This window comes from Ictidomys tridecemlineatus, chromosome 2, assembly GCF_052094955.1.
Source record: "Ictidomys tridecemlineatus isolate mIctTri1 chromosome 2, mIctTri1.hap1, whole genome shotgun sequence".
In the NCBI taxonomy this organism is placed as follows: domain Eukaryota; kingdom Metazoa; phylum Chordata; class Mammalia; order Rodentia; family Sciuridae; genus Ictidomys; species Ictidomys tridecemlineatus.
The window spans coordinates 137,730,802-137,755,350 of NC_135478.1; the positions used below are offsets into that span (position 1 = coordinate 137,730,802).

Sequence of the window (24,549 nt, forward strand, 5' to 3'; positions counted from 1 at the left end):
ATTGTTTTTCTAGTGTTTTCACATCCTGCCCAATTTGCTCATGAGAGAATACTATAGATATAGCTGGCATCCAGACCCATAGAAAGGAACATACAGAACATACTGAACAATTTGTAGAGTTGTGGTTGGGTGATTTCCTTTGATTTCTGAATCAGCCACCCCTCCCCTGATAAATTCAATTCTTTGTTTTAGGCATTAAGGTAAAGGTCAAAAGATATTTAAATAATGCTTCAGTGCACCTTATAAGTCATTGCTATACACACCTACCCACCCACCCACCCACGCATGTATACACACACACACACACGTACACACACACACACACGTACACACACACAGGAGAAAAGCTGGCTTCTCAAGGGTCATAAACTAAGTTACAGTAGAGCATGTCTTTCAGATGTATTCAGCCTGCCTGCTGTGATAATGCTAACTAGACAGTTCTATCATACTGCACACACTATGGATTAACTTTTCCAAAAGATCTGAGTACAGATTGGTATACAAGTTAGTTTGCCTGTGGGAAATGAATGGAGAAACTGTACTAGTGATTATTAGCTAGCTTTCTGATTTTGTTTTGTTGAAAGATAGAACATATGTTTACTTTGGTCTTCAGATCATAGGTATTCATGGAATTGATGACAAGAACAGCTGGAAATTGGGCCACAAATCTTGGATACAACTGTGGATGCTGAGATGTTCTCTGTGGTGTCTATCCCCCAGGTCCAATGCCAAGATTTCAAATATCCATTCCTATTTATTCTGTCTCACATCTTCTGTATTAATATCTATGAAAAGGCATCTGAAAAAGTCATAGAAATTGTTTTATAAAATCAGTACTGTGTTCCTAATGACAGCTCTTGTTAGTGCAAAGAGCTTAAAGTGAGGAAATGGAAAAGTAAATTTCAGACACTTCAAAGTTTTTTCCTTTGAAATTCCTGCATCTTCTTCCAATTCAACAGCACATGAACTTGTCACACCGAGGGCGCCATTTCCTAGCACACCAAGAGTGTCTGCAGTGCTCAGAAACCTTTCGTCTTTGATCATAAGTGTTTCTGGATGTTCTGCCTAATTAGTCATCTGTTAGTCAAGGTGCTGATTATGTCCTCATTAAATCTCATCTCCTTGATAATCTAATTTTCTTCTAAGCTACAGAAATGATAAGTACATTGATTAACATTAATTTCATGACTGAGTTAACTTGTCTGAACTGAAAAAAAATGAGCCAATTTTAATTTTTATGTGTTATTTAAGCTATTTTCAAGAGAAAAATGTCAGCAAAGGCCAAAAATTATAATGTAATGATGGGAACATCTATGGGTTTAGAGTCACAGATGAGATGACAGGATTCAGCTTTGTGAAGTCACACCTTTGTGACTGTCTTCTCAGATCCAGGTTTCATGCATCTGTTCATACTGCTGGCTTTCCACCTGAGCATTTTTCTAAATGCTAGCTCACAGTTAGTTTCTGAGTTAGAGAGGTAGTTCAATGAAAAAGTTTTCTATGTATGAGATTTTGTTCCTCCTCTTTCTTTTCCCTTTTATGGCAAAAGTTACTTATAAAGATGTCAGTAATTATTACATTTACCATATTTTAATAAGGAATTCACAAAGCTATTGCCTGTTGAACAGGTATCAAGTATTTATTGCCTTATTTTTTTGCAAGTACCATCAGGGCCGAAGTAATACATACCCTTATGCACATGGTGGCGTGTGTTCCCACTGACCCCAACTGTGAAGTGCTTGAAGTCTTCAGCATAAGCATTTAGTAGCACTAATATATTTTAATGCTTCAGAATTCAGTGTATCTAAACAATAAACACAAAACTCATGATTTTTCTTATGCAATTTATCATACCTTATGGCAGTCTTGCTCAAGAGACTTTCAAAGTCTCTGGTAGCTCTTCTTATCAGGGACATGGCTTATTTTAGAGAAAGTTGTGTGTCACCCTTATGTGCTCTTACCAGAGTGTGCTAGAAAATTTTGGTTCAATAGCATTAATGCTGCTTGTTTGGTACTACACAGATCATGCCTTTCAATGTTTAAAAACCACATAGGTGTCTTGGGGCTGTCCAAAGTGCTGAACAGTCCTTGTCCAAGGTGCTGCCCCTGAGCCCAGACTGTCTGAGAACAGCTTCCTCCACCTTTGTGTTCCAACCCCTGGCATATATGCAAAAAATTAAGGAAGCTTTGTTACTGAGAACCAACCTGTTGCAAAACAACATGGAAACACATTGAATTAGGCATGGGATATGATTCCTTTGCATTAAGTAATAAAGATCTCTGAAACATCTTTTGCTGATTTGCCTTCCTTACTGTTTCTCTATTTAGTTTGAGTTTTACCTCTATTCTAATACTTATGGACAAATATGATGAAAGAAATAAACACAGGGATAAGGGAAGAAAAAACAGCAGTGTCAAAGTACAACTCAGCATGGGAATAAATAATTAAATTAATTAAATAATTAAAATAATTAAATTAAATTTAAAAATAAATAAAAAACTAGAGGCAGTGGCATTTAGAACTTTGTGGAGATTTAAACCATGTTTACTTTGTGCATGCCTATTTATTTTTGATATATTCAAGATGAGACCTTGATATATTCAAGTTTTGTAGGAGAGCTGAAGAGCAGGCAGCTTAAAAGGCTGCATCCTTCTCCCCACCCTGTGGAAATACAAGACCCTGAGGGAGGGAGTGGGTAAGAGAGGCTTTAATGAGGAAGGAAAACACTCCAACTCCCTCAGACTGTGTGGGAAGAAAGTGAATCCTGAAGGACCAACTGGGCTTTGGAAGCAGCAGCTCCTGACACTGATAAATGATTCAATTGGCAAAATAAAGAACCTCTGACCAACACTGAAGCCATGTTATTCTGCTGCAAGTATATGGCAGGGTGAGGAATTTTGTAGGCGGCAGATCCTTCTTGGATCTTGTCCAAAGAGGAATATTTGCTAGGCAATTCAGACAACTTAATTATAATAGACTCTCTTCCCCTCCTGTTGCCATGAGCCCTCAGAGAGTGTGATCAGGAAATAGCATAACAATTTTAATCTTACCTTGTAGGGAATGACATCAAGCAATAAAGGAGAAAATAACAGGCATGTAACCCCAAGGGTGTAGAACTTTGAGTCTGTTTTCCATGCGCGCATGCACAGACACACACAGAATACGTAATTCATGGGTGAATTATCGAAATGGTAATTTTCTGAGGAATTTGGAATGAATTGCAAATTCAGTGAAATATGAACAAGGTGATAAAATTTGTTAATTTAAAACAAAGAGAACCAGTGTTGAGTGCTGGGATCTGTGATGACACAGAGGAAGCATTAAAGGAAACAGAGGAACCATTAGAAAAGGATGGAGAAAACAAACATCAGGAGTGGGTGGTGTTATGGAAATAAGTCAAGGAAGAACAATTTCCAAAAAGAAGGGATGTCAATATGTCAAATGTAGCTGAAATGCAGAGAACATGATTGAAGGACAAAGAGAAGGAAGGGAACAAAAGCCACAGGACAGAATTTTATAGAACTGTTAGGTGATGTCAGAGGGAGCTGTGAAGGTATTGATTTGTTTCAGATTACAAAAGAAACAATTAAGGTTTAGAGATAGTCTACAATTCTCCTTAGATCACATAGCCAATTCATGCTACACATCCTGGCATATGCTATTGATGAGTATCAAATGATGTAGACACACATATAAGAAATTTGTTAATTTATGACATCTGTGGTTCACATGAAGTTAGGGAAATTTTGTTGTGCCTCAGGTTTTGTGCAGAAAAAACAATGTTGTAGTATATTATAGGTGGAGACTTTCTCTCCAGAGCTTTTTGCCTTTTTGATTCAGGTAGAATTTTAGGTGAAATTCAACATAGTTATGAGAGTTAATGCTCATGGGGAAAATTTAAAGATTTTAATGTAAAAAGTGCAAAAGAAGCAAGTCATTCAAATTAGCCTCTAGTTTATCTGCTTAAATTGAGCTCATCTATTTAAGTCATTATTATGTACTTGAGCTTTTTCTTCCAGTTAGAATATATATGTAAATCTATTTTTTTACACTTTCCAAAAACGTATTGTTTCTCTTTGGTGAGGTAAATTCAGTATGTGGATTGGGGTCTGAATTATTTTGTTTTCTTTCTTGTTTTGAAAGAAAAGGCAGCGATTTAATTGTGGGCTTGGTTTGACATACTTTGTTCCTTGAATATTTGGGAAATGAATGTCATTCCCCGCTACTCTTTTGCTGTTTCCTGATACTCTGAACAAGCCTGGTGACTCATAGTCCTGTTTTCATGACGGGTCTTGTGTGCCTTTTTGAGGATAAAAGCATCCTTCTGGGTGGGAAGTGAGCTTTATTTTACTTTAGTGCCTCTTAAATTTTTCCATGCTAGGACTCTTGAAGAGCAGAGCAGACAGAAAGCTGGAGATGTCTGGGAAGTTCTGCCTCTCATGTGTGCAGTTTTTTTATTCTTCTTCATAATAGGTGTTTTAATGGCTGCAAAATCACGGTTTGCTCATCTCCACCTCACTACCTTCATGTGACAGAGAGATGTAAGTTTATTTTGTGGCTCTATGTATTCCAGAAAAACCATAGAGCTTCCCCGGGTTGTACATTTACCCAGTTTGAGAAATGTGGCCTTGAGAGATTTACACTTTCCCAATTTTACCTTTTAGGATTTTAGGCTTCAGATTGGTTTGGGTCTGGATTTGTCTGGGGAAATCACATGTCTAATTTCAGATAGGATTCTGTCTAAATTATGTGCTATCTGATGAGAAAGGTGATTCTGAACCTTGGCTTCTCTCTCTGAGTACCATTCTTCTCTTTGCATCTTTTGGGATTTCATTGTCCAACCATCCTCTTGGTTCTGAATCTTTCTAGCTTGGTTTCTTTTCTGTCATGTTTCTTTCTGTAAGTGCCTTTATTGCTTTTCTGCTCATCAAATCTATTGGGACTTTTCATTGTTAGATTTCAGCCTAACATGTTGGCATTTCTGCTACTGGTAGTGACTCATTTCATCAAGCAGTTGAGGCTAACTTATGCTGTGGTCAAAACATCTCAGTGGCTTTCTTCGTAGGTGCTTATTCTCACATATGAAAATGTGAACAGCAGCTGTGCTGCACAAATCCCTTTCTTGGGAATTCAGGTCAGAGAAGCAGTCCCTGTCTGGAACATTACAGGATTCATGGTAGAGGAAAAAGAAATGGCAAGACCATGTGATGAATCTTATGGCTTCAGCTTGGAAATAGAACATGTCATTTTTACCCTTATGTCTTGGGTCATGGGAATCCCTACAACCTAGTCTGATGTTTCTGAGATAGGAAGTATATTCTTCTTCCCAAAACAGATCTGGTAGGGAGATGTAGTATAGATTGACAATAGTAAAATCTTATCAAATCTGATTTGCTTTCAGTATTTCACATACAGTAATCTGGGATGCATTTCAAAACCCCCAATGAATGCCTGAAACCACAGATAGTACTGAACCCAATGAGTTCTGTTTTTTCTTAAATGTATACACACTTAGGATAAGTTTAATTTTATAAATTGGGTACAGCAGGAAATTGACAACAATAGCCTACAACCTCAGCATATGATTTCCCTCTTTCCTTAAGAAGATAACTTTTACTTTCCTCTTGAAGCATTTTTTTGGTTTCTCTTTGGCATATCCCAGTTACATTACTTTGCTTCTGCTTTGAGGCCATTTATAAACAAAATAGGGGTTACTTGAACAAAAGGGCTGCAAAAGAGTGACAATTGATACAATATATGAGATACTTACTAAGTGACGAATGGGTGGGTAGTATGTACAGAGCAGATACACTGGACAATGGGATGATTTGTGTGCCTGGGCAAGATAGAGAGGACAGCATGAGATTTTATCATACTATTGAGAAAGGCACATAATTTAAAATTTGTGAATTTTTTTTAATTTCTAATTATTGGACCATGGTACTACTGGTAATTGAACCTAGAGAAAGTAAAACTTCAGATAAATGGGGAGGGGGTGTAATCAGAACCTGACACCATACCTGTCATATCTTGGATACTCAGTAGGGGAAAGACACCTCTTTCTTTCTAAAATTTTTTCTTGGTTGTACTGAGGATTCCAAGTGTTCGTTCTCTGTATCCTTTTCATCTTTTTCATTTTATCAGTGGTTTTCAATAAGAGTTTCTCTTTATTTATCTTCATCCATCTTTTATGTTTTATCTGTGTTTATAAGTAGTGTGTTCTCATCCTAGACTAGTAAGTTTTCTACTATACTTTGCTGTTTTAGAAATCCACCATGATTTGTTTCTTTTTCCCTCTAAATTATGGCAGTTTGTTTTCACACTAGATTTCTAAATGCTTAGCAAGTTGAGGGACACTTAGAGTTTTGATATTAAACCACATTGGGCTACTAGAAAGCAAGTTTGTTGTGTAGAAATTTGGTGATTTCTGTTTTTATATTTTAAATAGAATTATTTTGGTTGAAATTCATGTGTGCCACCAAATGAATTAACCCTAAGATTTTCTCTGCTATACTGAGTTTACAGATCTGCAAAACTAACAGGAGCTTTACTCAAATACAGACAATCCTACCTGAACTTTACACAGATTTCATAAAAATAATGTCACTATGCTTGAACTCTGCAAGTGCTCTATTGAATGTGCTTGGAGTCAAGCATAGTCTTAAGGCAAACACTTCCCTTCAGTTTCTTTGTATTAGTCAACATCTATTATTAAGCATGAAGGACATTTTGCCATTGCTTTGTACCCCAAAACACTTTGGCTGTCACAGAGCTAAATGTCATCTGTTTTCCAATGCTTTTTTTAAAAAATATTTTTTTTTATTCTAAGCTATTTTAGTTCTCCTACTAGATTATAATTTATTGGGGAAGCAGGATACTACTGCAACACACATTTTGTAAAAATATTAATAACTATTTGTTAAATTGAATATAATTATTTTAGTTCATCTTATTATTGAACTCAGGATGGAGTCATTCTCTGTTATTTTGTTAAATGATTATGCAGTTCAGATGTAGGTAGTTTTTCTACACTGAAATTGCATTTCACTCAAGTTAGAATGGCAGTCATCAACAACAAATAATTAATGCTGGTGAGGAGACAGGGGGAAAGGAACACTTTCACCTTGTTGGTGGAGCTGCAAATTAGCAAAACCAGTATGGAAATAATTATGGGAGTTCCTCAAAAACCTAGGAATGGAACCATCATATGACTCAGCTATCTAACATCCTGATATTTAACAAATTGTACTAAAATCAGCATACTATAGCAATGAAAGCATACCCATGTTTATAGCAGCATGATTTAAAGTAGCCAAATTATGGAATCAACCTAGGTATCCATCAATAGATGAATGGATTAAAACATTCCTATGTACATGTGTGAATATACCACAGTGAATCTCAGCATCCTGTATATCCACAAGACTGGGATCCTAGGATATATTCTGTGCTTGTATAAACACATCAAAATAGATTCTACTGTCACATATAACCAAAAAGAACAAATAAAAAGAGAAAACATTTGGCATTTTTGCGGGGGGCAGATTTGCTAACTTCACTTAGCATTATCGTCTCCAATGCTATCCATTTACTTGTAAATGCCATGATTTTATTCTCTTTTATTTCTGAGTAAAATTCCATTGTGTGTATATGCCACATGTTTTTTTTTATCCATTTATCCAATGAAGGGCATCTAGGTTGGCTCCACAGTTTAGCTGTTTTGAATTATACTGCTATAAACATTGATGTGCCTGTGTCCCTGTAATATGCTATTTTTTAAGTCTTTTGGGTATAAACCTTGGAGAGGGATACCTGGGTCAAATGGTGGTTCCATTCCCAGATTTCCAAGGAATCCAAAGAGAGGGGACAGAGGATTAGCAAGGATGGTGCAATGTAATAGATATCATCATCCAAAGTACATGTATGAAAACACTAATTGGTGTCAACATACCTTATATACAACCAGAGATATGAAAAATTGTGCTGTATACATGTAATAGGGATTGTAATGCATTCCGCTGTCATTTATTTTTTTTAAAAATCAATTTATAAAAAGAAAAAGATAGATAAATATATTAAAGAAATATGGTATATATACACAATAAAGCTTTACTCAGCCATAAGGAAAAATGAAATTATGTCATTTGCTTGTAAATGGATGGAACTGAAGAAAATCACACTAAGCAAAATAAGCCAGATTCAGTAAGTCAAGGGCATCATGTTTTCTTTCATATTCAGAACCCAGAGAGAAAAACATTAAAAAAGGAATCTCAGGAGAATAGAAGGGAGATCAGTAAAATAGAGGAAGGGGAGCAAATGAGAGGGAGGAGAGAAGGGAAAGGGAAGTTACTGGGGAGTAAAATTGACAGAATTAAGCTATGTGCACATGAGAATACATCAGGATGAATCTTACCATTATGTATAATTGTAATACATCAATTAAAAAAAGTAGAAGGGTTCCAGCAGAGTACAGGAAAGGAAGAGAGGTAAAGGAGAGATATTGGAAAATTAAATTGCATGTAGATTTTATATTTTCAGTAGCAGTGTTTAAGTGGACACTATGGTGCCCATCCATTTGCTCCTAGCACCCACTTTTCAAGGCCAGCAGACTGACCTGTAACTTCCAGTATTGATGGATCTTTGTCTGAGAGCTTTCCCTGGCTACTGGAGAACTCTCTGCTCCTGACTGGACATACTGGGGGTTAATGTCCCCCAGGGGCAATGAATGACAAAAGTTGATGGATAAATGCCTCTGTTCCTTTGCTCTTTGTTTAGAGTATCTATTGGATGTTTGTTTGGTTTGCCTGAGTTCCCCAGTGGGACTAGGATCCAATGCCTCACAGTCATGCACCCACATTGGTTCTACTCTTTGCCTTGCCTCACTCTTCTTCTCTGCTATCATAATTTCGTGGATTATTAAGAAATTAAATGTCTTTTAGTATAGTCTATGTCTTAGAGTCTTGTACTTTCTAAGGGGAATCTAAACCAAAACAAGCATTCTTATGTCAAAATTTATGATTTATTGATTTGTCAATTTTGGTGCAGTCCAATAGACATACAATGCAAATCATACATATAATTTCAAGTGTCTTAGGGGCCACATGAAAAAAGTATAAAGAAATAAGTGAAATTGATTCAATAATAACAGTTTATTCAACTCATATAAAATATTGTCATTTTAATATATATAGCATATATTAATGAAATATTTTTTTACTCAGCCTCTGAACTCCATTGTATACAATATCCTCACAGGGTAATACACTTATAGAACAAATCAGCTTGGACTAGTCACATTGTAGTGGTCATGTCGCTAGTGGCTACTGTGTTGGAAACAGGTGATCAGTTGTGTACCATTATTCCCCATATGTCAAAATTAAGCCATAGCTCTTGAATATATAGGAGGCTGTATGGTGAGTCATATTTTCTACTGTTAAAAAAATCTCCTTTGCCTTCTTTTCTTCTTTTAAACTGAATACAATCTCTATAAATATCTAGAATGATGGGCATTATTACCTTGTTTAGTCTGTGTCCACATATTTATGTTGTTTTAAGAATGAGCTCTGGCGATAGTCACTTTGAGTCTTACTACTTCTTACATGTTTGCATGCAAAATATAGCCAAAATGTTTAGCATCTCTGTGCTTGTGTGCTTTTCAGGCGGAGGGTACCAGACTTCAGCGAGAACTCCGAGGATATTTAGCAGCAATCAAAGGTAATGTGTATGTGTTGTTTACGGCATGTTACCAAGCTCAGGTTGTTCTTGGAATGTGTAAGAGACCGGATGGAGTGTTAATTACAAGACCATTTGGCTTTCTGGCAAGTACAGTACTTGAGCACAGGTGTTTCCTTCCACCTACTTCCAAATTCCCATTGAAACAATAATCAGAATATACAAGGACAAAACATATCTGCCCTTATGCTGAAAACTAAGAATAAATGCCACCCACATGCCACAGATTTCTAGGAAGATTTGTTAGACAGTGAGCTTGAGCCCTTATATAAGAATGACTGCAGCTGGCTTACATTCTAAGGGAAGGCAGGTTGCAAGAATGAACACTCACAGACTCACTCCCAAGCCCTCTTGATGGAAAGTACACAGAATGGCAATAGAGGTGGGGGAGGGTTATCAGGAAACATGGCCCTCCTGTGTCTGTGGCTTGCACAAAGCAGATGCAGGTGCAGCCCTGCCAGTGTGCAACATGGGGAAGAGAGAGGGACTGGCATTGGTTTCTAGCCTTTTCCAAGCAAGACGAAGAAATGAGACGAATGGAGGAGGAAGAAGAGAGCACTGGGGAGATATATTTAACCTGTGCCTTGGGTTGCTCATTCATGAAGTACTCCATTTCTCTTCTCAGCTCTCCAAAGTTCTAAAACTGGGATTCTATGGAACTGAGTTAAATGGCTTCTACTCTTTCTTTTATTATTATTGGTCTCCGGATAACATTCACCTTTGATTTAGTACAATTGTTTAGCTGGAGTTATTAGTTAGCTAATGCTATTTTTTACTATCTGAAAAGCAGGAGACAGGGTCAGGAGTGGCCTGCCAAGGAACATATTCTTCAGTGGACTTAGGAATAGGGAAGAGGTGATCATCAAGTATGATAGACAAAGAGGTGGATGTTGGAGGAACATTCCAAACAGCAGAAGGAGCCAAAGGACCAGAAGGCAAAAGAAAGCATGGACTCTTTGAGAACCAATAGATTAGTAGTGAAAGCAGAAGACTGAGCTGGTTGAGATGCGTCAAGGTGGTAGTATTTATATAAAGAAGTGCTTTATGTATCATATCATCTTGGGGTTTTATTCTGTCAGTGTGGAGGGAAGTCATTAATAATTGTAGGCAAGAGAATAAGTCACATGATCAAATTAGAACTTCAGAAAAATAGTTCTTGAGATTGTATGGAATTCAGTTTAGAGGGAGTGAAACTACAAGGAGATGTATTAGAGGTCTAGTCCAATAGTTTAATCAACATGGTAATAGCTAACATTTCCTTAGTACTCTTGTGCCAGATACCAAGATGTACTTTTTAAATGCCTCATTTCATATAATTCTTACCATAGTATTATGGAAGGTACTATTATTTATTGGCATTTTTATACTTTGGAAAACAGATTCAGGATGATTAATAGTTTGCTCAAAATCACACAGATGGCATGTGGTAGAACCAAGATTTTAACAAAGGCTGCTTGATTGCAAATAATAGTCTTGATTCTTATGCCATATTGGCTCCAAAAATATTTTTTATAATGGTGACTGACATTTGAATATTTACTGTGTGCCAAGTACTTTGCTAAACCCTTTTCATGGGTTAGATTTCATCTAATATAAATAATAGACAATGAGTACATAATACAGGGCAGATACAGTGAGCAGGGAAGGAAGGGGATGGAGTTTAGCCACAGACATGATTGGTATGTCTTGGTGACACATTCATTTTGTGAGGATGACCTAGGATGACTTCTAGTACTCTAACTGGGAAAATTGGATGCCATTCATGAAGATGGGAAAAGGAAGAGGAACAGATGTAGATAGGAAAGTCAGGAGTATGTTTTTGAATAGTGAGGTTTGGGATACTGGTGAGACATTCACATGGTGATGTCCAGTAGGGATTTTGAATTAGCATATGTGGCAGCTTTGGAGACCAAACACATGGAGAAGAACACAGAAAACCTTTCTTTAAGTGGAGCATGGCCCAGATGTCATAATTAATATGTATTGGTTGCATGTGACTTTGCAGGCATGACACAGGGGATAGGGTTGCCGGTTCTTGAGCTACCCCACCATCTGCTTATTTTCTCTTCTTTTTCTCTTATACTTGCTTTTCTCTTTGCAGTTTTAAGAGAAAAACTTCCCTTCCTGCTTTCCTCTGAGGCAGCTGCTATCTTCCTAAATAGCTGTCTTCTAAACAAGGGGCAAAGCTGCTAGATATTTGCCATCTTTCAGACATTCTTTTAATGGTTCATCGTTGCTTGTGGTTAATGTCATAATATATTTAAACTGAGTTATTTTTAACTAGAACATATACCCTCAGGCTGTGCAAGCAAAGAATACTCATGTAGCACTGCAATATATGCAACCAATCTGAGAGGATGAAAATAGAAACTCACAAATTTGGCTACAAATGAAAATAGAAGATGTTACATTAGATGCCTTTGGACAAGGTCCAAATGTTTGAATAGAGGGAAAAGTTCCATCCAATAGTAAAATATTAATTCTTCTACTTAGGATGTTGGGCAGGGGTTTGCAAGAAATCACTGATCTTTTAAGAAAATATTTGGTATTAGTATTTAGCATGTATTCTGTTTTAAGTTATTGAGTTGCTTTGAAGGAACTTGACTTTTAGTTTTTAGATATTTATTTCTCTATTATTTTGCATCAGCAGAGTAAGTTCTTGTCTTAGTCTGTCTCATGCTTCTGGGTAATGTACAAAGAATAGAAATGTATTTGGCTCATTGGAGACTGGGAGGTCCAGATCAAGGGGCACCATCTGGTGAGGGCCTTCTTGTTGCATCACAGCATGCTGGAAGGCATCCCATGGGCAAAAGAGAATAAGATAGGGGGAAAAATTCATTCTTTATAAGGATCCCACTTTCATAATAACAAACCCATTTCTTTGATAATAGTAGTAATCTATTCATGAGGGCAAAGCTTCCACATCCCATTCAATTCTTAAATGTGCTACCTCTCAACACTGTTGCATTGGGCACCAACTTCCCAGCATATGAGCTTTGGAGGACACATTAATACCATAGCATTTCTCAGTTGCTGAAAGATCAGCTGTCTGCGTCCTCCTGGAAGTGAGGCTTGAGCTTGCTCTCTTGTGTGTCCATCAAAGTACTTTCTATGGAGTAGATATCCCAGAAACCATTTTCTAAGTCACAATGACTTCTATCCAAATTACCCATCACTACTTATTTACACAGTGATGAGTAGCTATTTTTGACTTCTAACAGACCTATTTACTGCAACATTGTATTTACTTTCAGTTTTTCTGATTCAAATCTTGGATAATTTTATTTTGAGCTTAGGTTAGTTTCATTTTTCACTACAAAGGTCATTTGTCCTCCAATGTTATCATTTTTATTTTTCCCCTTAAGACATGATTAAGAATCTGTCTATATAGCTATTTATAATTTCCATCAGACTCAAGACAAAGAGTTGAAGGAAATTGCATAAGCTGTTTGCATCTGAATTGTAGAGAGGGAACAATTAATGATTAGCTTTTGGCATAAATTCAAGGGATACATTTCTTGATATAGATTTACCTTGGTGGGGGTGATTGTGGTACTTGGGATAATGTAGCTGTCAATGTCAATGGTAACCCAGTCATGAGGGAAATTATTCTCACTTATTCACATTCACAGTGTAAAGGGATGGATGCAGGGTTTTGCATCATTGTTGGCTGTCTCTACACCTACAAGAGTTTCATCAGAGTCCCCAAACACTTCAGTCATCACTGGTTTTCCCTGCCTTCACTCTGGAAGGGGTGGCCAGCTCACTTTAACTGTGTGGGCTGTACACCTAATTTTCAAGGGCATCCTTGATAATGCTTAATGATTTATATTCTTCATGGAGAGGAAAATGCAAGCAGTTGTACCTCATGTGACTCTGAAACACATTCAAACCTCTGGGTTTAAAGACCAAACATTTATCTATAGTTATCAGGGGGAGCCAAAGGGGGGTCATTCTCTGTCTAGAGAATGAAATAGTATGATAAAGTACCAAATTGCACAGCAACTTTATCCATGTTCTTCAAGGATATACTACCATCATTTCAGACATCTTTTTATCTTAGAACTGAGCCCAAAATTTAGTACTGTCCAACAGCATGTAGTTCGGTTTTTAGTTTAATCAGTGGTTTCCATCTTTAATTCACTGAGGTTTGGTTTTCTTTCTTCTTCTTTATCCAGCCCCTTTTCATATCATGAGAGACAAAGGCCAAGACATCCACCTGGGCAGTTTCCACCTTCTAGCTACTAGATAGATTCTGAGCAGCTGCAAGCTCTGGCCATTCTTGGTACCTTGTTCTGGTCTCTGCCATGAGTCATCTCCATGGTGACCCAGCACTAACCTCTGTGTTCTGCAGTGGGAATAAGGTTACTGGAAAAGACTTGGTGATGCTTTATATCACCATGTTACCCTCAAATTTTATATCTTTACTATTATTAATAGCCATGATTTTGCAACATACCAGATTTGCCTTGAAGGAAAATTTAGACCTATAGGCTTAAGAACACTAAACTTTCTGAGAGTTTTGATTTAAAATGGTATTCAGTGCAGTGGCATATTCTTGCAATTCTAGGTATTCAGGAGTCTGGAACAGGAGGATTGCAAATTCAAGGCTAGCCCCAGCAAGTTAATGAGACCCTCTCTTAAAATAAAATAAAAATGGCTGACAATGTAGCTCAGTGGTAAAGTGATTGCCTATATGCACAAGGCCAAGAGCTTGATCCCCAAGATCACAAAAAACAAATTAAACCTGTATTCATGGTTTTAATAATAGTGAAGAAATGCAATCTCTTTTCTTTGTTCGTTTTAAAACTTTTAAGCTTCTTCAACTTAAATTCTGAGCCATTTTTAACCACTTCAAGAAATTTTATTATTTTAAACCACAGAATTACCTTCAGTTGTTATGTCCTAAATTAGTGTTTATTTTGTTTTTATCTGATTCTAAACATGCTTTGTTTCTCATACTTAAAGTTTTTTTTAGGATTAACTTTATTTTCAGACCTCTGCAGTTTCATAGACCAATATGATTCTCACTGATCTACATATTTGTGATTGGATGCCATTTTTTGAGTGATAATAGGGCACATTATTATTATTATTTTATTTTTCAGAATAGGGCTGGGTGTTGATTTTTTTCAAAGATACAGTACATATCATCATGTAAATAACAGACAATGTACAATGTGATATGTCTTAGAGGTCCTCAAGGAAAGATGTGACTGTGGCTGTATGTGGCAGGTTGCCTTCAAGATTTTTCCTTAAATATTTAGCAATATTTTAAGATTTTTTTTCTCACTTAGAGAGGGAGGTAGAAGAGATTTCACATCCATTTTGAAGTAACAGGAGTTGTTTTTCTCCAATATCAGGCATGCAAGAAGCCTCCATGAAGCTCACTGAGTCACTGCATGAAGTCTATGAGCCAGATTGGTATGGGCGGGAGGATGTGAAAATGGTTGGCGAGGTAAGATCTGGGGTGGCAGTGTGCAGGAGGTGGGGTGGTGTCCACGAGATTCCCACTGAATCCTGCTCATTCCAACTGCCCCTGCCCCCCTCCTTCCTTCATGTCTTAATCTTAAAGGGAGAACAGGTTCCCAGAAAGTGACAGGCAGTTCTGCTATCTGGTTATCCCACACTCAAATGAGAGGCAAAGATGATTATAAAAACCACTTGAGTAGGGAGCTGTGAGTTAAAGATTATTTTTCTTCAAAATAACAGTAGCCATTTTTAATCTTATACTACAGGTACTAGCAACCAATTTCTCACAAAACTGGATAGTAATGTCACCCATTAGTTCCTAAATTTCTGCTGACAAACTCTCCCTGAATTAACAGGTAGCAGCTCTGAAGAGCATTCATTACATAATTAAAACCAGTTCTTTAGTGTTCTTGAGCTTTACTCTCCTCATCTACAAAATAAGAACAATCATTGTACCTACTCATAACTTTTGAGCCTTTGTGTTTATGTCCCCAGTTAGTGCTTAGTGCTTGTTTGGATCACTGAAGTGATAAAGCTGCCAGCCACAGGTTCTCTTGTCTCTAAGTCCTTTGTTAAAACAAAGAGCAGGTGTCAATCATGTCCTCCATATTGGGTGAATGACTGCAGCTCCTTTAGGCACAAAAAACCTGAACCAGATGTCACAGTCAAAGCTCGGGAAAGTCTAGGCACCCTTGGAAAACATGAATCAACAGAGGAGCTCCAGGCTGATATCCCAACATGGATCTTCATAGTCTCATTGGGACTGAGATAAAAACAGAGATTTATTTATTAGAAAAGCTATCATTGGTCCTATAACATATTTCAAAGACTTTCAGAATGTGGATTTGGCCAAAACATTTTCCACACATCATTTTCAAATGAAGTTATTATGTTATTGTATCTTCTTACATTGTTTCCCAGTATAAAGACACTGTTTCAACACTCTGTTGTTAAATGCTTAATTCACTGTAAGTTTCTGATTAATTCTGTATTATTAAAAATTCAACACAAAAGAGAAAATTTTAAGGGAAGAACAGAAACTTGTATAAATATCTTTTCAGAACACTGTATCATTACAGTCTACATATGGCAAATGTTGGTTCCTTAAGAAAGTGGCTTCTATCTTAACCTCAGTCCTTGTGGCTGACAGAATCCTTGAATCCTTAGCTGCAGATGAAAATATGGGCTCTTTTGATGATGAAGGAACTGGGTATTTTGTATTCAGAGGATCTACTCAGATGAAAATAAACCTTTTCTACAGTGGAGTTAAATTTTCTTGATTGCATAAAATTCTTGAATTGAGGATTATAACAATTAAGATTAGGGTTTGAAGTGTGAAAATGATACAAGAGCAAATTTTAAAAAGTGTTTTTTTTTTTTTAACAAAATAGAAACATCTCTCTCATACAGGAATTTGGAGGTCAGATGACATAGCGGACCCAAAAGTATCAGAGGCTTCTCTTTGCTATCCTTACTTTTCTCCTTCAGGTTCAAGAGGACCCTTTGTGCAGTGGACATTATCTCTCATTTCTGCATTCTATTTAGTAAGAATGAACTCTGGAATATGGGTCTAGCCCATACCCTTCTTTTGGGGACACTTCCTTACAGTACATAATTGGCTACTTTATCACATGGATACCCTTAGCTAAAGGAATCTGGGAATTAGAATCTTTTTCCTAGGCAGGTGTATGCACAACTGAAATTGGAGGTTCAATTGTTAAGAAGAAAAAAAGGGTAGACTGAAGAATAAGCAGCAGACCATGTCAGGGGACCCCAAATGTAGCAGTAGGAAAAATGTGGAGATAATATTGTTGTGCACCTGCTAGGTGCCTGGGATTCTAATAAGTATTTTATCTTGCCTATTCATTTAACTGGGGAAATTGAAATTCAGGAAGGTTCAGTTTCTTGAAGTTACTCAGCTGGGATATGAATCCTGCTCTGGTAAGGTAGCCTGGATTAATTGATAGTCATGAGCTTTGAATTCAAGGAGATAAAACTGGGTAAACACTTAGGTCTTTCTTTTATCCACTATATGACCTTGGCCAAGTTAGGTAGCTTCTATGGATTTCAGTATTCTCTTCTATACATTGGCAATACCACATCTTTCCTCAGAAAACTATCATGAAAATTAAGTGTGTATCCCCACATAATCTTAGGGTAATCATAGCAATAGTAGTAGTAATAAAAATAATAATATTCATTGTGTGATTATTATAGTTGACACTCCATAAATGGTAAGATTCTTCCCAGTAGACTGTAAATTTTATGATAGGTCTTTGAAAGCTTCAGCAATAATTAATTTTTTCTGTCTGGGTTGATTTTTAATTTATTGAATTCCTTCAGAGAATTTAAGTGTCTCAGTAGAATTTTTCAATCTTTTAGCTCCAAAGTCCATCTATAGGGATTTGGGAGCCCTTTGAAGATTCTATATTCTTTAGTCATTCAGAATCAGAAATACAGTTTTTAAAAATGAGCTGAGATCTTAGCCTGAATTGTTAATCACATAATTAACAAATTGCCCTATTTTTTCATATTCTTAAGTTATCAACACTATTTTTAGTATCCAATGTCTGGGAGACTATTATTTATATAATTTTACAGTTTCAAATGTTTTAGAATTTTAGTTTAGGGAAAGGCATCCAATTAAAATATTTCAGCAGGTATCTATTTTTCCTTTTCTTTTAGAAATGTGATGTGCTATGGGAAGACTTCCATCAAAAACTAGTGGATGGATCCTTGCTGACACTGGATACCTACCTGGGCCAATTTCCTGACATAAAGGTATTTTAGTTTGTGTATATAAAGGGAAGAATTGAATGGTCTCATGTAGTTATTGAAAGATGGACAAGATAAGGAGAATTAAAAGTCCTCAAACTGACATCAAAGACAGGTGGTAACTTTTCATTTATTTAAGCATGGGATTTTTATTCTATTCCTATGATTTTTAAATGAAATCTGGTTACAGAAATTACATTGTCTGCTTTAGTGAACTGCTTTAGCTTTTCTTTCTTTCCAGAAGTCTTTTAAAGCCTGTAGATAAAAAAATATCCTAAATCAGAGGTACAAAAATTCCAATCTTCTTTATATTCAAACTTTTTATTATGTAGCACTGGATAAGTATGTCCATTACATGAAACAGTAATGACACAGAAGGGAGAAACTTTATTGTAACCAGATGGCAAAATCTTATCTTTCCTGTTTGCTGGTTATTTTGCATGAGGCCATAGTGCAGCTGGGTAATTTTCTTCCCCTTGAAATGTTCAGGTTCAAAGTGAAATATTAATGTATAATTATTTTAAATACATTTGCATCTGTACCCCCAAAATATTTTATTTAATACATTTATCTTATTTGACACTTGTGTAAAATAAAAAATAGACAAGTGTATATTCTAGATTTGGGTAAAGTAGACAAAATAGACAAGTTTGGAACTGATACTGGAGGAGAAGATAATTTTTGAATCATTTGGGCAGCATTACACATATCCCAGCTTCTCATTTGTTTTCTGTGCTCAAGGTGAAGAGCCAGGTAAGGTAGTCATGTCCTATCTTTCTGATGGGATGAGGAAGCCATGAATCAACATCAATCTGTGCATCTGTAGTGTTTCATTAGGAGTCTTCTGATGCTATCTGGTTACAATGGAGTTTCTACCTTCTGTGTGATTACTGTAGACATGGTCAAACACTGGGAAACTACAGAAATGTGCACCAGCCTTGGCCAAGAGGCATATGGAAACTTCTTAGCAACAAAACACTTATAGTGATGACTAAAGTTTTCCTGTTCCCACACTGTTCATCCAAAGGTAGTTGGCCAATATACAGAGAGCTTTTAGGATATAAGGGGCCTTGGACAATAACCTAAATGGATCAGTCTAGACACCTTTACTCTGTTGGCCAAAGGCCACAGAGACCCACATGATAGATTCTCACTAATGTTAGCATAACAGATAGAAAGTGTTAACAGTAATACAGTGAAAACCAGCTATACATACAATTTCTTATTTGAACTTTCTAAAACACTTTTGTTTTAAAAAATGCATGTTTGTGGGCTGGGGCTGTAGCTCAGTGATGGAGCACTTGCCTAGCATGTGTGAGGCACTGGGTTCTATCCTTAGCACCACATAAAAATAAACAGATAAAATAAAGGCATTCTTTACAAAAAATGCATGTTTCTAAACCACATTTAATGTACACATTATTATAAATGACATACCTTTTAAGGAAAGAATAAAATACACCTCAGTATTAAACAAAAACAACAACAACAAAAAGAAAGTGCTTTCCTAGAATCTTCATTTTCCTTGACTCTCTGTGTTGGTGTCTGCATTAGACAAAACACAGACTGGCCTGTACAAAAGACCCTCACCAGTGGGCTCACTCAGAAATTTTGGGAGGCCTCTTGAATTTTGTGCTAATCTAGCTCACTATTTCTGTTCTTAGCAACATCTGGGCATCTAGAGAATGCTGGGCCCCATTAATGTTCTGACACAAATGGGACTGAAGCCAGTTCCACAACAGTCCCCTGAAATTTGGATCATTGGATGCGGATGTTTTCTTTCTCCAGGTAGAAAATGGGATCTTGCATTGAGCTTGAAGAATGAATTGCAGTGACTAGTTGTGTAGTAGATCAAACTGCCATCTTAGTACTCTCTGGTGCCCAGGTGGCTAGAGTATAGTTAGTATTCCAAGACAGAAGCCAGTCCTTTAAGAAGCTCCTGGAAAAATTGGTATTTGAGAAGTTAACTCTTTCCTTCCCCAGATAAAAGCTGGGAGTTGAGGTTTATTGCCCCCTTACTCTGGGCTGAGCTAGAGGAAGCAACTATTGCAAATGGCTGCATGCTATTTGAAACCATTCCAACCACTGCTTTGATTTGCACTATCTTAGAACGCAGGACCTTTTCAACTATTTTCTGGGTTTCACAGCAGGATTGATTCATGTGATTGATTCATGTGATTCATTGGTGTATCCATGAGGGAAGAGAAGCCAGGTTATATCCTCCATCTTCTAGTAGCAATTGTATTAAATAACAATCTATCTCTACAAAAATCAATACCCAATAAATCAGAAGAAGATAAGGAATACTGTATCCTCCTACCAGAAAACTCCAAAGCAGCTTGCTATTATTTAAAAGATTTTATACATTCATAGCATGACCTAGCTTAGCAAAGGAACGTGTAATTGACTGGAGAAGATGACATTTGAAAGATTTTTGAGTTTCAGGGACAAAAACTTGGTATCATCAACAAATTGTAAAGATCTTAATTGTTACAGTGCTACCCAGAGATAGTTATTTAAAAATTGGACCTACTCTGTAGGAGCTTATAATTTCAGAAGACAAATACACATAGAAGTATCTGTGGTGAAACATAGATTTTAAAAAAGCCATAATAGATTATATCAATTCAATCTTTCAGTTCACTTCATGTCAAAAAAGATAAAGAACTCAGAAGAACTTTTACTTTAAGCAATTCTTTTCTTGTAATCCGTGGTTGAATTCATAGAAAGATGACCCTCCAGTTGCTGACTCATCTAGAGAATCAGAAATAATATCATCTAGGTCTTTTGCCAGATACTCTGAGGGTAAATATACATCATGGTTTTACATGCATCATGGAAAGAGATGGAGTCAATTTCCCTCTAATCTCTCCCTTTCTCTTCAGCTACATTGAGAAGAGTAAAATTCACACAGAGGCTATTAACAAGATAGATATTTGGGGAACCATGTAACCCAACAAACAATCTAAGACATTGCAATGTATATCTAGGAAGAGATAATATGGAACTGGAGAGAGGACAGATAGCTGTATTTAATATTTGGAAGATTTTTCTTGTGTGAGAATAGACAAATTATTCTGCACACCATTAGTTGGTGAATAGAAGTAAGAAGTAGGTATAGACTGCGTCATTTTATAAAATGAGCCCCAAGTGATTATGTAATGAATGACTTATTAATGAACAGGAACATAACAGTTAAAAATACTGAGTGGAGAATTTTCAAAGCATGGAACTTAATTGACTTCCTTGATCTCATTAAAATCAACAGTCCATGTGCAGTTAAAACCTCAGGCAAATTTCCAAATATTTATTGCAACCTATCAGTGAGTGTTATGAAGTACCCATTCATGAGGGGATGATGTTTGATTTTTCCAGCTGTGATTGGCAGGGCACCCTGTGTTATGGTTCCCATTATGCAGCATTGACATCTAAAGTCAATGTTATAAAAAGACCCTGCTTTTCACCAACCCAGGAAGGCTTACAGCTGTGAGAAGTTATCGTAAAATGTAGTTTAGATTCCATATTGGCAGTTGTGCATGAGCAGCTAAGCAGATATTTAATGCAGGGTGCCAAATGATTTTTAAATTGGGATTATTATTGAATCTTAAAATAATGTATAATAAGTTGTTTTCTTCACTGCCAAAATTCAGTGCACAATGGGAAATATCAAGAACTTTTATTTAAATTTATTATTTAAAGTAAGTTTAATATTAATTAAATTTACTTATTATTTAATTAAATTTATTACTGGATGGTTACATAAGAATTGTATCATGTTTCAAAGCTAATGTGTACAAATTCTACCCTCGTGAGATTTGTATTTTTCCCCCAAGTTTCCCAAATATCATATAGGAAAACAAATAGGATTGATCTATTTTTCTGCCATGAAAACATTATGTGTCACAATGAGTGATGGCCTTTAAAATAGTCACTTCTACCTGCTAAGTTATCCTCTGTAATTGACTTGTCAGTTACAAGAGAAAATGAGTCACATTATTTACTTCATTTCTTGTTCTGGAACAAAAATAAAATTACTCTTCCTCCTGATTCCCAGACTTAGAAGTAATTGAATTCCATCCCTTTCAAAATTTAGATTCATCTTCCAAAAGTCAAGATTTGCTACTTGGAAGACATTAAAGGTGTTCCCATGCCAGAAGGCAGGTTCCATAAAGCAGGGCTTTGTAGGAGTTGCTTATAGTCGCATGGGCCATTGCCTCTAGGGTCATGTCTCCTGTGAAGGTGACCATTAGATGTTTGTTCAAAATAATGATTTTTATCACCTTATCAGCACTCAGTGCCTTCTGTACCTTAATGAAGGACTTCACTGTGCCCTGCCTGGGCTATATCATGCATCTTTAAAAGCAACTCTGGCTATGCCACAAAGCTTTTCACTGACAACACCAGTTGGAAGTGGTAGGTGTGGGTAAAATAAAAGTGATAAAAGTGATTGAAAGTGGCTCAACAAGATTAAATGTCCCAACCCACCTATCACCAGATATGAAGGGGCTGCAGAGGCATAGCAGAGTGACAGATGGTCATTGACTCAACGAGTCTGTCAGAGACATAGCAAGAGTGATTAGAAGGGCACTAACCACACTCACCAGCAGGGTGGGGTCAGGTGAGGCAGGTGACGGTCCTAGAAATAGAAGACACTTAACCCTGAGAGTAAGTGGCCTTCTTAAAATTTGTGTTTTGTCTCACTTGTCTCACTCACCTTCTGGTGCTAGTTGTAGGTCTGATTTCTAATCTAATTCATCTTTTCCACAGATTTGTTGAACAATTCTGGACAAGTTAGGGTTCCTCTGATGCAACTCTAAATTCTCTCTAAGTAAAATGGGGACAATCTCTGCAATATCTATACAGAGGCTGCTGTGAGGATCCATGGGATGTGAAACATAAACATATGCATTATTGTTTTTGCTTCTTCCTACTATTTCAAATTCTAATGGTTTTAAATGTGTATTCTCCATTAATAGTTCTTATTACTAGACTAGCCAGGCATAACTGGACCCCTGGGGAGAGTTTTTAAAAGGACAATTATCTAGGCCTGGTCTCAGATTAACTAAAATAGACTCTTAGTCTGGGACTCAGGAATCAGAATATTTTATACTAATTGCCCATTAACTATACCTGTTTATGTAACTTATTTTTCTAGTGGTTACTCTACCTTGCCATGTTTAACTTTATATATTTTATACCACTTCATGCCACATCTACGAACCTTACAATACATACTTCTAGTTCACCTGCCTCTTTGTGCTACTACTTGAATTTCTTTTTTCTTGCCTGGGAATTGAACCCAGGGACACTTAACTACTGAGCTACATCCATAGCCATTTTTATTTTTTTATTTTGAGACAAGGTCTTGCTATATTGCTTTAGGGCCTTGCTAAGTTGCAGAGGCTGGCCTTGAACTTGCAATCCTCCTACTTTAGCCTCCAAAGCCCCTGGGATTATAGGAATGGGCCACATTCCTGTTTGTGCTACTATTTGAATACATTTTGTTTTACACGTGTTATGAACCCCACAATGCATTTTTTCTGTTTTTTACTCTGAATGACCAATGACCTATTCAAAAAATTGTAAGAGAAGATAATCTCATGTATTTATCTTGATTTTTAATCTTTCTGGTACCCATTTCATTGTGTATCTCCACTTAGATTAAAATTCTCTTTCTTAAGATGATACATTTTTTTAACAAAATACCTTTATTCTGTTTATTTTTTTTAATGTGGTGCTGAGGATTGAACCCAGTGCCTAACATGGGCTAGGCAAGCACTCTACCACATGGCAATGGATTCTCTCCATTTTTGTTCATCTGAAAATATAATTTATTTTACTTTCATCTTTGATATTTTTATTGGGTATTGAATTCTGTGTTGGTAGATATAATTTTATTTTTTTTTATTTTTCAGTATTTTAAAGATGTTCCATTGTGTTCTACCTTTCATAGTTCCTGAAGATTAGCCTGCTGTAATTTTTACCTTTAAACTTTGTTTTTTGTTTGTTTATGATCCCTTCTGGGTCATTCTCTGAGTTTCTTAGACCAGTACTTTGATGTCATTATTTTATAAAATTCTTAGCCATTATCTCTTCAAATATTTCTTCTGACTCTTCCTCTCATCTCTTCAATCACATTATGTTGGATTACTTATATTGTATTCTTGATCCTGTGTGCTCAGTTCCCTGTGGGGTTTTCCCTTTCAACTTTATTTTTTGTGTGTGCTTAATGGGAATAATTTATCTTCATAGTTGCATCATTTCTTTGTTCAGCTATTTTGAGTCTAGCTATGGATTCACTGAAGAAATTTTCCTAATATCATTTTAACATTTTTCAAGCATTTACATTTGCCTGTTAAAGTTTCCATGTCTGGACTGAAAATCTGTTTATGTATGTTGTCTACTTTTTCCAATTAGGTATTTTAACATATCAGTCACAGTTATTTTAAAATTCCTGCTTGTTACTGTCAACATCTAGGTAATTTATGAGTCTAATTGTTTACTGTTTTATATGTTTTCTTTTGTTTTATAGTTTTCAATTGTATAGACATTATGTTTAGGATAGTAAA

At 36.3% G+C, this 24,549-nt stretch overlaps 1 protein-coding gene across 6 annotated transcripts in view; it reads left to right on the plus strand.

Annotated features, from left to right (window-relative positions):
* The window catches only part of Amph (amphiphysin), a 226,875-nt gene that overhangs the window by 120,734 nt on the left and 81,592 nt on the right, over positions 1–24,549 (plus strand). For all 6 annotated transcript variants that reach the window (XM_078039845.1, XM_078039844.1, XM_078039847.1 and 3 more), the window contains exons 3-5: positions 9,661–9,715; positions 15,097–15,191; positions 17,891–17,986. In XM_078039845.1, coding sequence (XP_077895971.1) covers positions 9,661–9,715; positions 15,097–15,191; positions 17,891–17,986 — 246 coding nt within the window. The remainder of the gene's footprint in view (positions 1–9,660; positions 9,716–15,096; positions 15,192–17,890; positions 17,987–24,549) is intronic.